The 14,342-nt window shown below is 39.6% G+C and overlaps 1 protein-coding gene across 2 annotated transcripts in view; it reads left to right on the top strand.

The window, feature by feature from the left end:
* Positions 1-14,342, top strand: part of cdc40.L (cell division cycle 40 L homeolog) — a 48,397-nt gene that overhangs the window by 4,357 nt on the left and 29,698 nt on the right. The window contains exon 1 of one of the 2 annotated variants that reach the window (XM_018263308.2): positions 9,784-9,992. The exons of the other annotated variant lie outside the window; for it this stretch is intronic. Coding sequence (XP_018118797.1) covers positions 9,840-9,992 — 153 coding nt within the window. The 5' untranslated portion in view covers positions 9,784-9,839. Of the gene's footprint in view, positions 1-9,783; positions 9,993-14,342 lie in introns of those variants that run through there. 2 annotated transcript variants of the gene reach the window in all.

Here is a 14,342-nt window from a genome sequence, read left to right as displayed (position 1 = left end):
TGTTAATACTACTACTAATAATAATAAAAATTATTCCAACATTTTCTAAACTTATTTAAAAGAGACAATGGGTCTAAAAGAAGTAAAAGCATCTAACAACTTTTTTGAAAAGAGGTTTCAATCAATGGTCTAGAACAGGAGTAGCAAAAATAGCTGTTAATGACATGAAATAATTGGTAGCAGAGAAGGCAGACAGGAGTGACTTAGATATTGTATAGTAGAAAATCTTGAAGAAAGTTTGGAATTCACTAATTGTGACATTTGTTCTTTAGCTGAAACCTGGTTGAATCATATTATTTCCAATTTTTTTTCAACTGGAAGTTGAAAGATTTTATGAATTCAGTTACTGCTACTGCTAGTCTAAGACAGCGGACCGAAGTGTTGCACAGAAAGGCCACCTGTTCTGCATCCAGGTCACCTTAGGTCATATTCTTTCAGGTGTCACTATTGATAAAGCATCTTAGCTTTTTTCTACCATTTGTGCAGACCCTGCTTCATTATCGCTAGAAGAATACTCATGGCTTGTTAAATGGGCACTTCATATTGTTCTTTTCATGTTGCTGTTGTGTGTTTTGTTTGTGCTTGAGAGATACCTACAAAGACCACACAGACATCAGCGCTAAAAAAGTAACCCCCCCACACACACAAGTTATAAAAAGCTATTGATGGTCAGGGTCCCCTTATAAATTAAAAAAAAAACATTGGCGCCAGGGCTTCCCATAAAAGTTTTTTTAAAAAAGCATTAGCGCCAGGGCCCCCCTTACAAGTTAAAAAAAAATGGGGCCCCAAAAAACATTTTTTTAAAAAACCATTGGTGGCAGGGGCCTATAGAATATTACAATAATACATTGGTGGCCAGGTGATTAAAAAAAACACAAATTGGTGTTCAGTAGAATTGAACTGATGGCTTCAGGACTTCAACTTCGCCTCCTTTCATGACTTTGGGTCTTTTCGCCGCTTCAGGACTTCAATTTCGTCTGTTTTCGTGACTTCGGGTCTTTTCGCCGCCTCAGGACTTCAATTTGGCTTTTTTTCGTGACTTCTGGACTTTTCGCCGCTTCTGGACTTCGGCTTCGACTGTTTTCGTGGCTTTGGGTCTTTTCGCCACTTCGGGAGTTCGGCTGTTCGGCACTTCCGCATTGTTAGCTGTTCGGATTTCAAAATGGCCCTGACCGTAGTACACTTGCACTGCATAGTCCAGATACTAACAGGCATTGTAACCTAATAGCCTTGTAACCTTGAACAAGGCAAGTGAAAAAGGCTAGTATTAGAACAGCACTCAGCCTCGCCCGTAGACACTTATAAGTTCTAAGGCCTTCATCCTGTTAAAATGCAATGTAGTAAAAGCATAAAAGTAGTGTATTGATCTCACCTTGCTACTTGGGCCAAGTAAGTGTTTACTCCTGCTGAAACGCCATCATGGGAGCCATAAACTGATATCACCCCAGGGACATTGATACTTCCAATTTCAGCAAAGCAGATATCAGTGCAATATGTGTTCATTCTGCTCTTGAAGCTTGCTCAAGGCTGCTACTCACAAACACTCTCTATAAAAAACCTTGGATGTGGTCCTCACCTAAAAGAGTCTTACATCTTCAAGATATTGGGTGGACAGGCCTTATATTGGCCAATAATATGCTGACTAAATCTGGATTGACCAATTAAGCAAATTTTATAGGCCTATGTGTGGCCAGCTTTACTTTAGACAGATCCCTTATGATAGAGTGAATTAAAAACAACCTCCAGATTCCCAGAAGGAATATGTGAATCCACCTTGCCACTCCTTTGAGGTGATTGTACACTGACAAACAAGAGGAGATTCAAGATATTGGGTGCCAAAAAGATGCTGACTGTGTCTGGATTGACCAGTTAAGCAGATTTTATAGGCCCGTGTGTGGCCAGCTTTACTTTAGACAGATCTCTTATGATATATGAAATTAAAAGGAACCTCCATAGTCTCAGAAGAAATATGTGAATCCACCTTGCCACTCCTTTAAGGAGAGGATCTGGGCCTGATTTGGCAACTCACAGGCTTGGCCAAATCAGACTGATCCATTTGTTGGCTGGGACCAACAACTGGATTGGATCATACAGTGGGGGGTCAGGTTTGGATCGCATCAATGTGCTGATAAGAACTTATAAGTTTGTTACTATTGGCCTAACTATAGCAGGGCAAACTTTACAGCATCAGGTGGGCCTGGGGCACAATGGGCTCTTCAGAGGAGGGGTGTGGTCATGGGGAGGGGGTCCAAAACAAATTTGGTGGGCCCATCCCATGCACCTGAAGTTATGCCACTGGTTCTCAATTTACCATATGGCAGAACCATCCTTGCCTAACAGCCTTCGCTATGGCATGGGTGTGTAAGGAGAACTAAACCCTAAAAATGTGTGAATGTGAATATGGCTAAAATGTCATATTTTATATAATGACCTTATTGCACCACCTAAATTTTCAGCTTCTCAATATCAGCAATGATCCAGGGTTTCAAACCTGTCACAGGGTGTCACCATCTTGGAAAGTGTCTGTGACACTCACATGATCAGTGGGCTCTGAGCAGCTGTTGAGATCCTAAATTTAGGGGTTTTCGCAAGTTATCAACCCGAAAATAAGATTTGCCTGTAATATAAGCTGATGCTACCAGGCTGATTTCTAGTTGTGGCCATGTAGTAATTATCTGTATTAATTATTAAACTGCCTTATATTACAACATTTGTATTCTATGTGTACTGTATATTTTGAGTCAGTCCCTAAGCTCAGTAACTGCCAACAGCACAGAGCATGTGTACTGAATCAGCAGATGGGGAGCTACTGGGGCATCTTTGGAGGCACAGATCTTTACTGCTAAAGGGCTGTGGTTGGCTTGGGATGGTACAGATGCCTAAAACATAATGTATAATATTTCTAGCCTTTAGTTAGGCTTTAGTTCTCCTTTAAAGAACAAACTGTCAAAAGTCAATAACATCATTAAATAGTACTTTCCTGCAAATTAAACCCATATTGATAAATGGGCAACTACATACTAAATATTACTAATTACCAATAAATATACAGTTATTCTTTATTTCATAACACTTGGGTTAGACTATGGTTTTGTAATAATCTCCGCTTACCCTGATAGTCTAGTGGTGTTTCCTCTGGCATGCAGGGGCGCCAGCCATGCCTTCGGCAGGGACACCTGCCGCATGAATCCTGTCTCTTGCAGTGCCAGTTCCTCTATGGAGCGCGCGGCTGCACGATCCCTTAATTATGCGCCGGCGTGATGACGTCATCGCGCAACGGCGCGAAATTTTAACTATTTAAAGGGACCTTTTAGAATTTCTCACTGCCCGTTGTTAGGTTCAATTCATTTTTTCCTGGTGCTTTAGAATATTGTATTCTGCTGTTTTCGACCCTTGCTTTGCCTGACTACTCTGAAATCTCCAATCCTGATCTTAGCCTGCCTGTGACTACTCTGACCTCTCCAATCCGACCTTTTGCCTGTCCACTGACTATTCTTCGCTGATTCCAGCCTGTCTGACGATTCTCTTCTTGTGCTGGCCCGGCCTGCCTGTTCCTGGTGGTGTTCTTCATTCCAGTATCCTGGTGAGACGATCGTGCCCCTTTGCTCGTCCAGAACCGTTAGCTTTGCTCCTCTCTCAATTAAGACCTGGAGGCATCCGATTGGCCGTGAGCTCCTCCCGAGGTGAAAGGCGGCGGTTAGAGGCAGAAGTGAGAGCCGAGACCAGGGAGCTTAGCTTGGGTTCTGGATATAGGTTGCCGAACGTGACAGGTTTGAAGTGTTATGAAGTAAAGGATAATTTTATTTTAATTTGTGTAAAAGTAATATTAAGTATGGATGTGTAAGAGCCCTGGAGCATTGTCATTATGCAAACTTTTAATGAGTTACTGGGCATTCACTGACATTAAATTGCACACTTCAGTTTGCTGAGAAAGGATGGCTGTCGTCCTGTTGGTTTACAAGCCATCTCCATATTTTTTTACAAAAACTGAATTATTTTCATATTGCAGGGATGCTATGAATATCTGTCCGTGTTTCTGATCTCAGGCCATTTACTCCTGAGCAGCATGTGGTTCTAGAGTGACAACCACCTGTTATCCTCCTGTTCTGAGCCATGCACCGGTGGTTCTGTCTTAGGGAGTGCATTGCCTCCATCTTTTTTTAAATCTCCCAGATAGTCCTTGCATGGGCTTGAGCTGGGTACATGCAAAGTATAGCAATTTCAGTCCTACTGTACTGCACATATTCCCACCACAAGTCCAGGCAAGGACTACCCAGGAAATTGAGGTGGCAAGCTCTCAGCAGATAGCCCTGGGTTGGTGCAATTCTTTTAGGAGAGGTACACCAGCTGAGTCAGAAGGTTAATGTTTTGGGGTGGGGGTGGGTCCTAACAAATTGGCTTCCCCTATTGTTGCTCTAATTGTCCTTTAAGCAATACATTAAAACTGTCAGCACTTTTCAGCATTGTTTTAACAGTGTTGACAAACCATAAATAGCATAGTAATGGACAGACTTGTTTGGTGCACAAGCATGCAAATGAGGCTTAGGAGGTTATTTAGTAAACTCCGAATGCAAAAATCACGAAAAATGTGTGATTTTTTTTTTTTTTACAAAATCTATTTGTTAAATATAATTTGTTAAAACCCGAGGATGGAAAAATCCGAATCAGAAAATCTGGCATCTCAGACCTGTCGAGGTTGCATATAAGTCAATGGGAGAAGTCCCAATGATTTTTTGATGTGCGCTGGGTTTTGCGCAATACCCCGGAGTTTTCGGGCAAAGAGCAGAACAAATCAGTATTTTCAGGTAAAAAAAATCCGAAAAAATCATGAAAATCGGGTGAAAAATCTGAACAAGACGTGAAAATCTGATTTTTTTTTTCCTGCATAGAAAATTTTACGGAAAATGTAATAATAAATAAGTGTAAAAAACCCGAGCAGATTTGATCGGAGATTGTAGCAGAAAATATAGAGAAGTTTGGACTTTGATAAATAAACTCCTTAGTGCCCCAGTTTGCTTGTTATGTGCAAATGTGTAACTTCACATGTATGTGGATAATGAGCAAGCCAAGGGGGATAGCATATTGTATTTAACCCACAGCCTTCAGGATGGCATTTATACTTTACACTGTTTAATGTCTTTTGTGCTCAATTAGCAACCTTCTGGGAGCCTGGCTTTCACATGGTAACTAGCACAGAAGGGCTGGTGCTTTCTCTGTTGAATTTTTCTGACCAGCTGGCTTTAGAGCATACATGTGGTTATAGCTGCACTTTTGAACCCTGGGGGGAATATTACAGTTCCCCATAAGATGAAGGTTATGAAGAAGCAAGTTGTCAGCTTTGTGTATAACAACTAACACACATGCAGTTGCCATAAGGCATGCAGTGTAATTTTGCCCATAAGTTTGGCACGAGTTGTTTCCCATTTGAAGGGTAATGGCACACAAAAATAAATTTAAATAAAAAGGCATTGAAATCCTGTGGTTACATATCCTTTAGGAAATACATTAAAACAGTGATCTTTAGTTATATTCTTTGATCACAAACAAAAATATAGTTCACTTGTAATTAATGTTCACTCACTTGTATTACCCGATTTCAGGCTGTGTAGAGGTATATAAACCAGAATAGGGATACTAAAAATAAGAGAAAGCAGTAAAACCCCACACTGCCTTACTAAAATTATTTGAGATCTAATTATATAAGTGCTTAGTGCTATTATAAACATATGCTTAGTCCTCAATAAGTTTAGCACCAACATACAATTAATGGTATTTCAATCGATTGTGTTAATACAAATAATTATGATTAGTGCTTAAGTGCTATAAGTTAGGTGCTGTGACCTTCAACAAAATGTATCTACACACAATTGATGAATAATCTAAAAGTTCATGGTTCTTATATGAATTAAATAAGGTGCTAGTGCTGTAGTTATAATTTTAAAGTGAGTTCATGGTATCAAACAATTAAAAATAAAGCGTCAGCAATTCATGAATAAAAGTTAGAAATTAGAAAATAGTATAGAGGTGGAGTTGTCCCGAAGAAACTAGCTGCGTTGTTCTAAACCCTGGGACACCACACGTGGGAGAAAGGCAGAACACTGAGGACTGTGGTCTCATTACTACGTTTAACTGTCTTGTAAGGAGAGCTAACTTTGCTATAAAACCAACAAATCCTCAGTGCCTTAGAGATAAAAGAGAATAAAAGGAATGAATGCTGCGCTAATAGCGCTACAATTCCATTAAATTTCTCTGGATTCGAGATTCAATTAAAGTTTAAAAGGTAAGATTTCAATAATGAGCTTTTTTTCAAAAAAAAAAAGGGTTTGAAGGCTCGCCGAAGTACGTTTCGTTTACGCTTTATCAAGGAACCGAACGATTCAAAGGATTTTAATCCATCGACCGAAGGATTATCCTTCGATCATAAAAAACTTGGAAAGCCTATGGGGACCTTCCCCATAGGCTAACATTGGCCTCGGTAGGTTTTAGGTGGCGAACTAGGGGGTCAAAGAAATTTTTAAAGAGACAGTACTTTGATTATCGAATGGTCGAATAGTCGAACGATTGTTAGTTCGAATCGTTCGATTCGAAGGTCGTGGTCGAAGTAGCCAAAAAAAACATTCGAAAATTAAACTATTTTTCCTCACTTGAACTTAGTGAATGGGCCCCATAGTGTAGTATGTCCATTCAAGGGAAAAATCCTATGTGAAAGTGCTTGTGTCCAAATAAAGTGCTCAGAACACAGTGCCAAAAGTGGATGTACCCAAACAGGTCACTTAGTTAGTAAGCCCAGTCACCGGGCCTAGTTAAATGCAAGCTCAATACACAGTCCCCACCAGGGCCACTAATATAATATGCAGACAATCCAGGTACAGCATAGGATTCCAGCTTCAGGGGTGTATGTTTAGCAGTGTAGGTATCCCTGGTTATATGGGAGACAAAACTAATATAGTGCAACCCATTTATTAAAATACATATAAAATGTACAGAATCTACTTACAAACCAGCAGTAGGGTTTCAGCATATATAAAATCAAACTGTGAATTGGAAACTCAATGCATTTCACATAGAGTCGCCACACTACGTCTCAAGCAGATAACTTCTTGATAAAAAAACGTTACTATTTATACCCTTTCTGAATTTTTTGTGAATTTTCACTCCACAGATTCAGTGTGAATTCTAATTGCGCATGTGAGTGTGATGATGTTGGCGCCTACAGACGCGCGCTGCGCATGGGCGTGTCCCCACTGAGCCATTATTGCTTCCAGATACCCTACTCCCAAACCCTAAAGGAGCTATACCCCTAGGGATTGACCCTGCAATAAAAAAATAAATAATTAAGACCAATTAAAAAGTTGCTTAGAATTGGGCATTCTATATCATACTAAAATATAAAGAGACTAAAAAGGGGAACAAAACAGTTGGGGACTAAAATCATACATGAAAGTAATAAAGGCTGCAGTGAACCCATTGACACTACAAAACTACTAAATGATTGAAATGTTCTCTTTGAGAAATTCTAAGTACTAAGTACAATTTGAATGAGAAATATTTTCCTATTTTGAGTTGTAAAAATGTTTCGATATTTTCTAAAACATTTCCAGATTGTGTTTATGTAGTGCATGACTTACCTATCCATAGTGAAGTCATGGTATTTCCTGGAGTCCCACCGGATGACTGTAAAACCTGGGTGTTTTTGAATGTTTTTGAAGCCTAGTCTTTTCTCTGGATACGTTTCGCATGCGAATATATTTATATATTATTGACATTAAGCTGCACTCTTACCCCCTTGCCGTGCAAACGTTTTCAATGAAAGTGAATATCAGGATCAGGGCTGCTGCTAGGAGCACCACCAAGTACCTGGAAATATATATGTAGCAGGACTAGGAACTGCCTTTCAAAATCCCCACCTGTAAAATATGTATCCTTCAAAGCCTTCTCAGGTGATGTTTTGTTAGCCATTTTGCAGATGATGACCTTGAGTGATTTCTTATCTTTAGCCCTGCTGAGTAGAATCCCTGAGTTTCATTAAATGCAGCTGTTAAAATTGATACAATAGTTGCTTACATTCCATAGATGCTGCTGAGAAATGTATCAATTAAATGTAGAAAATTGTAACAATACATTGAAATGTAACAGTTAAGAATCTGCACCTGGATCACTGAGCTGCCAGACTGAAATACCAGGGACAGGAACATTAAAGGAGACATATAGGATAAATGAACAAATCCTACTTTTGTAGGCAATTATAAGTAATATATGGTTTTGCTTTTACATGGTGCTAAAAATATATTTTATCTTTAAAAATAGCCCCTTTATTGGAGCTCCCTATAGATGTTCTCTGCAGGCCCGGATTTGTGGAGAGGCCACCAAGGCCCTTGCCTAGGGCGGCAGGATTTTAGGGGGCGGCATGCTGCCCAACCACACCCACATTGGTTCAGAAACACTGGGGAATGCACAGGAGATACAATAGTTTTTTTAAATTTCCTGTGTGTGAAACCCCATTGCTTTGGTCCCCATGATGAAAATTTGAGTGAATAAATGGGAGGGGATGGAGGCAATGAACGACCAGCGGCGATCCTTGCCTCTTTGCCGCCTGAGGCTGCCTTCCTTTGCCGCCCCCACCCCCGGTGCACTTCGCTAGTGCAGAGAGCGCAATTACGCTCTCTGCACTAGAAGAGCCAAATTTCCGGGCTTGAAAACCGGAAATTTGGCTCTTACTTACCAGGAGCGGCATTTTTGGGCCTAGGGGCACCTGCTATGTAAATCCAGCCCTGACCACACCCACATTGGTTCAAAAACATTGGGGATGCACAGGAGATACAATAGTTTTTTAAATTTCATGTGTGTGAAACCCCATTGCTTTGGTCCCCATGATGAAAATTTGAGTGAATAAAATTTCCCCTGCACCAGTCCCCATTGCTCTGGTCCTGATGATGAAAATTTGCATGAATAAAGGGGAGGGGAAAGGGGGCGATGAACAGCAGTGGTCCAGGGGCGCCCGCTATATAAATCCGGCCCTAGTTCTCTGGTCCCTGTCTGTGTTTCAAATGAGGGGTGGGCGTGTCCTAACAGTCCCTGCCAGAAGCAAAGTAGGAGAGGGACAGCCAATCACAGCCCTGCAGTCACACAAGCACAGAAAGGCTCCAGTTCCCTATCAGGTCCTGCTAGCTGCTGATTGGCTCCTGTCCTACAGTGCAGTGCGCTGAGAGCCGCTGGCTCCCCTGCACAGCCAGGGAATTCAGTGGAAGAGAAGGGAGGGATTATTAGGGTTTTTGCAGAAATATTCAATAAATCAACACTACTTTTTAAGCACAATTCTTCTATATCTAAATGAGTATAATGCACTGGCACATTCTTATTTTTTACACAAAATGTCTTTAGACTAAAATTTTTATAAAACTAATAAAAGATAAAAAAAATGGAAATGAATTTAAAAAAGTCTTTATTGCTGGTGAACAATCTGAAAACAACTAAACTGAAAAAAAGTGTTTGGAAGGTGAACGACCCCTTTACCAGTTTGATAGCTCTATTATTGTGAGTGCCCCAAATAGATTAGCCAGGCCGCCATTATTGGAATTCACAAAGCTCGACGCTAACCAGCCTGCGCTCCCTCTGCAATACAAATACCTAACACCCATCTGAATTTGGCCACACTTCAAGAAGGTCCGATGGAACACACACATCAAATATTTTGTACGGATTTTTTTTTTAACTAAGCTTTATGTATACAAAACGCTTTTGCGCAATAACAAAACATCTTGTAAACCCCTCCTCCTATTGCTGCTCCCACGCTCCTTTGCGGTCGAACTGCCGGGGTTCTTCTCACTTCCGCTGGCAACATGGCGGCGTTTACATCCTTAGTATCGTACAGCAGTGGTTCAGAGTCTGATAGTGGGGCGGACAGTGAAGATTGCAGCGCCCATTTAAAATCTTTACCCCCGGGAACAGGAGTCTTAAGAGTTGTAGACTCAGCACCGGAGGTAGCGGTGAAGGTGAGTGCTTACTTGAGTTCTACTTTTTGCATGTTCTTTCCATGTGTATCTTGAATATTATAGTTGGACTCAGACACGATGATTTTTCTGCAGTTTGCTTCTCACTTTCTGGGAGCGATTTTAATTAGCTTTGTGCTTTAAAATGTGTTTGATTCTCTGCCTATGAGTTCTATATCTATAGCAGGTGTTCAACCAGCTCAGTGTCGTTCTTCTGCATATATATATATATATATATATATATATATATATATATATATATATATATATATATATATATATATATATATATATATATATATATATATTCTGTTCTGCCTGTAGCTGGCTGAGGGAAAAAGCAGATATGTGATTGGTTGCTATGATTTAGTGCCCTGGTCCAAATTTGCCCAGTGTCACTAAATATTCCCAGTATCTTTTTAATGGCCGCAGTGCAAAAAAAATTGCTCCCATCCATTCCGATTAGAAGAAAGCAGGTTCCATCTTAATATTTGGAATGTTTTTTTTAGTGAGAGCTGTCAAGTTGTGGAATTCTCTCCCTGAATCAGCAGTGCTTGCAGATTGATAGCTTCAAGAAGGGGTTGGATAGCTTTTTAGAAAATAAGGAGATTCAGGAATATTGAAAATAGCTGTTAGTACAAGTTGGTCTAGAAACTGCTCTGATTGCTATCTTTAGTCAGGAAGGAAATTTTCCCACTTGAGGGATAGACTCAAAAGGGGATTTTTTGCCTTCCTGGATCAGCTAGCATTTAGGCAGGTTTTATATAGACAGATAGGGGAATTAGAGCTACAGTCAGTAACGAACAGTAATTACGTGGCCCGCAGGTTTGAATATATCTACGTAAAAAAGGAGAGAAAATAAAGGCATGGGGTTTAGAGGTGTCTTGACTTGTGGTCACCTCCTCCCCCCTCCCTTGTGCAAACCAGTTCAGGCGGATCAATGAGGTCTAATATTAATAAATAGCTAGAATAGCGTGTAAAACTTCACCTTTAATATCATTTAAAACCAGTAATCAAAAACACTTGGCCATGCCCTCACAGCAAACCAGAAAAAACATTAATACAGACTCACTGCTCCATAATACTGTGGGCAATGCAGGACTGTTGCCTTAAAAACATACATTAAAAGATAAGCAAAAAGGTGGTAGGTGAGGGAAACGTTAGGCAAATACTACTAAGTGTTAGAAAATGCCTGAGTGTGCATGCACATGAACATGCATAGTTACACTAGACGTAAAAAAAAGTTCCCTTTCAACCAGCCCCACTCCCCAGTGCATAATTCTGCATGTCTACGTGGGGAGCGGATAGGTTTTATATAGACCTAAAAAGGTCTTTTTAGGTCTATATTTTTTTTTTTCCAACCTTACTTACTATTTACATATAGGTGATTATTGAAATCTAACTGTTGCTTAATTGCTGTGATATCTCCAGTTGTTATTTAACCCACCCCCCTTCTCTGTAAGACTGGGCTAGGAAGTATATCTCTTGCGATGATGTATTCAATGTCATGAACACTCATTTCAGCCTTGACACTGAAAACATCTTTCATCCGCTCTTAAATAATGTTTTTGACACAATGTCTCCTTTAAGGTTCCAAAATAGAGCAATATCTCTTATCCAGAAAACTCCAGTTTCCAAGCATTCTGCATAATAGTTTGTATAACTGATTATAAATAAAAAGCTAGAGGGTACTGCAAAGGGGTCTGTTTGCTATCGTATGTGATCTTATTCCTGGAGCATATGCAGTTAGACCTCACCTAAACCTTTTTTGAGATGCACATGCTCAAGGTCCTTTCTTCTGAGACTGCAGATCCGAGGTGGCACAAGATGTCACCCAGTAACCCTGCTGAACTACTCTGCTTTATACAATCTGGTAAGAAAACAGTTTTGGGGCCAATGTAAAACAGTATTCATTCATCATTAAGAAAAAAAGTTAAAACATTTGTGCCTGTGAGTATTTCTCAATGAATGGAATCATGTAAGTGTGTCATTAATCAGATTGGTAAGAAGTTACCTTGAAAACCCTCAGGTACATGCTTCTCCTTTGCCTTAATGCATTACTGAGTAGTTTTCATATACAATGTATAGGATATACTAGGATATGCAATGCTGTACAATTTTACAATATAGAGGGGTACATGCAAGGAGGACAAACATTGTAAAATGTATGTATACATATACAGAGAGTAAGTGCCATGTGGAACATGTATAACGTTGGACTCCAAGTTGTCAGGAAAATTTGCTGTATTTTAGGTGGGGGGGGTTGTTTTTTTTCCACAAAAATAGTAATTGACCTCCCTAATAAAAGGATGGTCTCTTAAACTTTGTTGCATATAGTCATACACTATGGAAGGATATAATCTGATTGGTTAGATTGGCAACTATTGCAGGTAGTGGACAAATGTATTGTCAACAGCCATTGACCTCCCATAAAAGGACGACAGTACCTGTAAAGTTTGTGTACTCTATCTAAGTCATTGATCTATGGTAACATGAAGTAACACTGCCATGGGGTAGACAGGGTCATTGCATACAAGGGTCCATTGTTTTTTGTTTTGTACATCAAAACGTAGTTGTTGATTTAATCAGGAATGAGAGGATGTCGCGCTGCCTTGCCGCAGCGGCACAGAGTTGTTTGTGGCTGGGGGGCCCCTGAGGCTGCAGTTCACAGTCCAAAACTGGACGTTCATATCTATGGTGTTTTTATGCTGGTGCATTAAAAATGTGAGGCATATAATGGGGTAAAATGCAAGCTTTGTGAAAGCTACGATTAGCATAGCTTTGTAGCATAAAGATGCATTTATCCATTTTTGTTTTGTCAGAATGTGTACTTTTGGAAAATAGTTTTCTTTTGTTTTCTACCCCACAAAAAATGTAGTAGATGTGTTGATTTTTCCGTTTCTTATGTGATCTCTGGGCCAATTTGCATGCACTAACTTAATTTTGGGGTCACTAAATGCTAGATACTTTGGTAATCCTATGCACAATGGGCATCAAACTGTCCAGTGCACTCCTTGCATTCATATTTAGGGAATTTTTTTCTTGGTACCTAATGCTATGAGGGAGAGAAGGTGCTCAGAATGTGGAAACTGAGGAGAGTTTTAGGTATTTTATCAAAACTGGCAATTTTGGGAAAGCATTGCAACTCATTGCAGTAGAAAGACTTCGCTACCAACTTGAGTTTCGCCGAAATGTACTTTCCATAATTATTTGGTTTTGGGGTTTTATGTGTTTTATCCCATATTAATTGTAGTAAATGTGTTGAATTTTCAATAGCCGAAGTGATCACTGAGTCAGTTTGTATGCACTAACTTCATTTTGGTGTCTCTAAATGCCAGATACTTTGGTCTTATGGGCATCAAACTGTTCAGTGGACCCCTGGTATTCATATTTAGGATGTTTTCTCTTGGCACCTAATGGTAAGTGGGAGAAAAGATGTAGAAAGTGGAAGCTTTGAGGCGATTTTAAGTTCTCATCAAAACATGCAAATTTGGGAAAGAAATGGTTACCCATTGTGGATTCGCTAATGTATTTTTTTTGTTCTTTTAACCGCACAAAAGGCAATCAATGCGTTGATTATTCAGTAGCTGAAGTGACTTGCAGGAGAACTGTATGTGCTAACTTCATTTTAGGGTCTCTGAACTCTGGATGCTTTGTTAACCCTATGTACAATGGGCATCAAACTGTTGAGTGGACCCCTGGCATTCATATTTTTCTTGGTACCTAATGCTGTGGGAGATTAAAAACTTGCAAAGTGAATGTTTTATGATGAATTTTCATAAATTTTTATAGAACCTGCTAAGTTCAGAAAAGCTTTGATGTTTGGTATTTGGGAGTAGAAAGACATGGTTTCCCATTTTTGTTTTGAAAGTACTTTTCAAAAATATATGGTTTCCTGGGGGAAACCTTCTGTTCCAGGATTTTTTGGCTTGGCCAGAAGTGGAAATATAAAAAAAAAACTCACGCAGATTTAGAAAGCTGAAGTTCTCCCGAAAAAAATGATGTGTTCTTAGGTAAACTAAAAATCCCCTCAGGAAATGCCCCTAAAATGATAGAGCACAAAAAGTTCAAAAAACCGTCTGGCACGGAGTAAAAATGAAAAGCGAAATTCTGCTGTCACTTAAAGGGTGAAAAGCATATAGAAACTAGTTAAAAGGGACTTTTCATAAAATCATAAACACTACAAAATCTTTAGTTAACAGCATGTACTTTAGTACTATGGTTTCCTTTAGAGCTTTTCTACTGTCCTATGCTGCTGTATCACACCTTTCCCATCCCCTGTAGTATTTTTTATGATTTAATTTGCTCATATAGAAAGAACATACATTTGAAACATGTTTGATTGTATATTCT

This window comes from Xenopus laevis, chromosome 5L, assembly GCF_017654675.1.
Source record: "Xenopus laevis strain J_2021 chromosome 5L, Xenopus_laevis_v10.1, whole genome shotgun sequence".
In the NCBI taxonomy this organism is placed as follows: Eukaryota; Metazoa; Chordata; class Amphibia; order Anura; family Pipidae; genus Xenopus; species Xenopus laevis.
The sequence above is the reverse complement of the archived record's forward strand: the minus strand, read 5'-3'. Positions and strand labels throughout refer to the sequence as shown.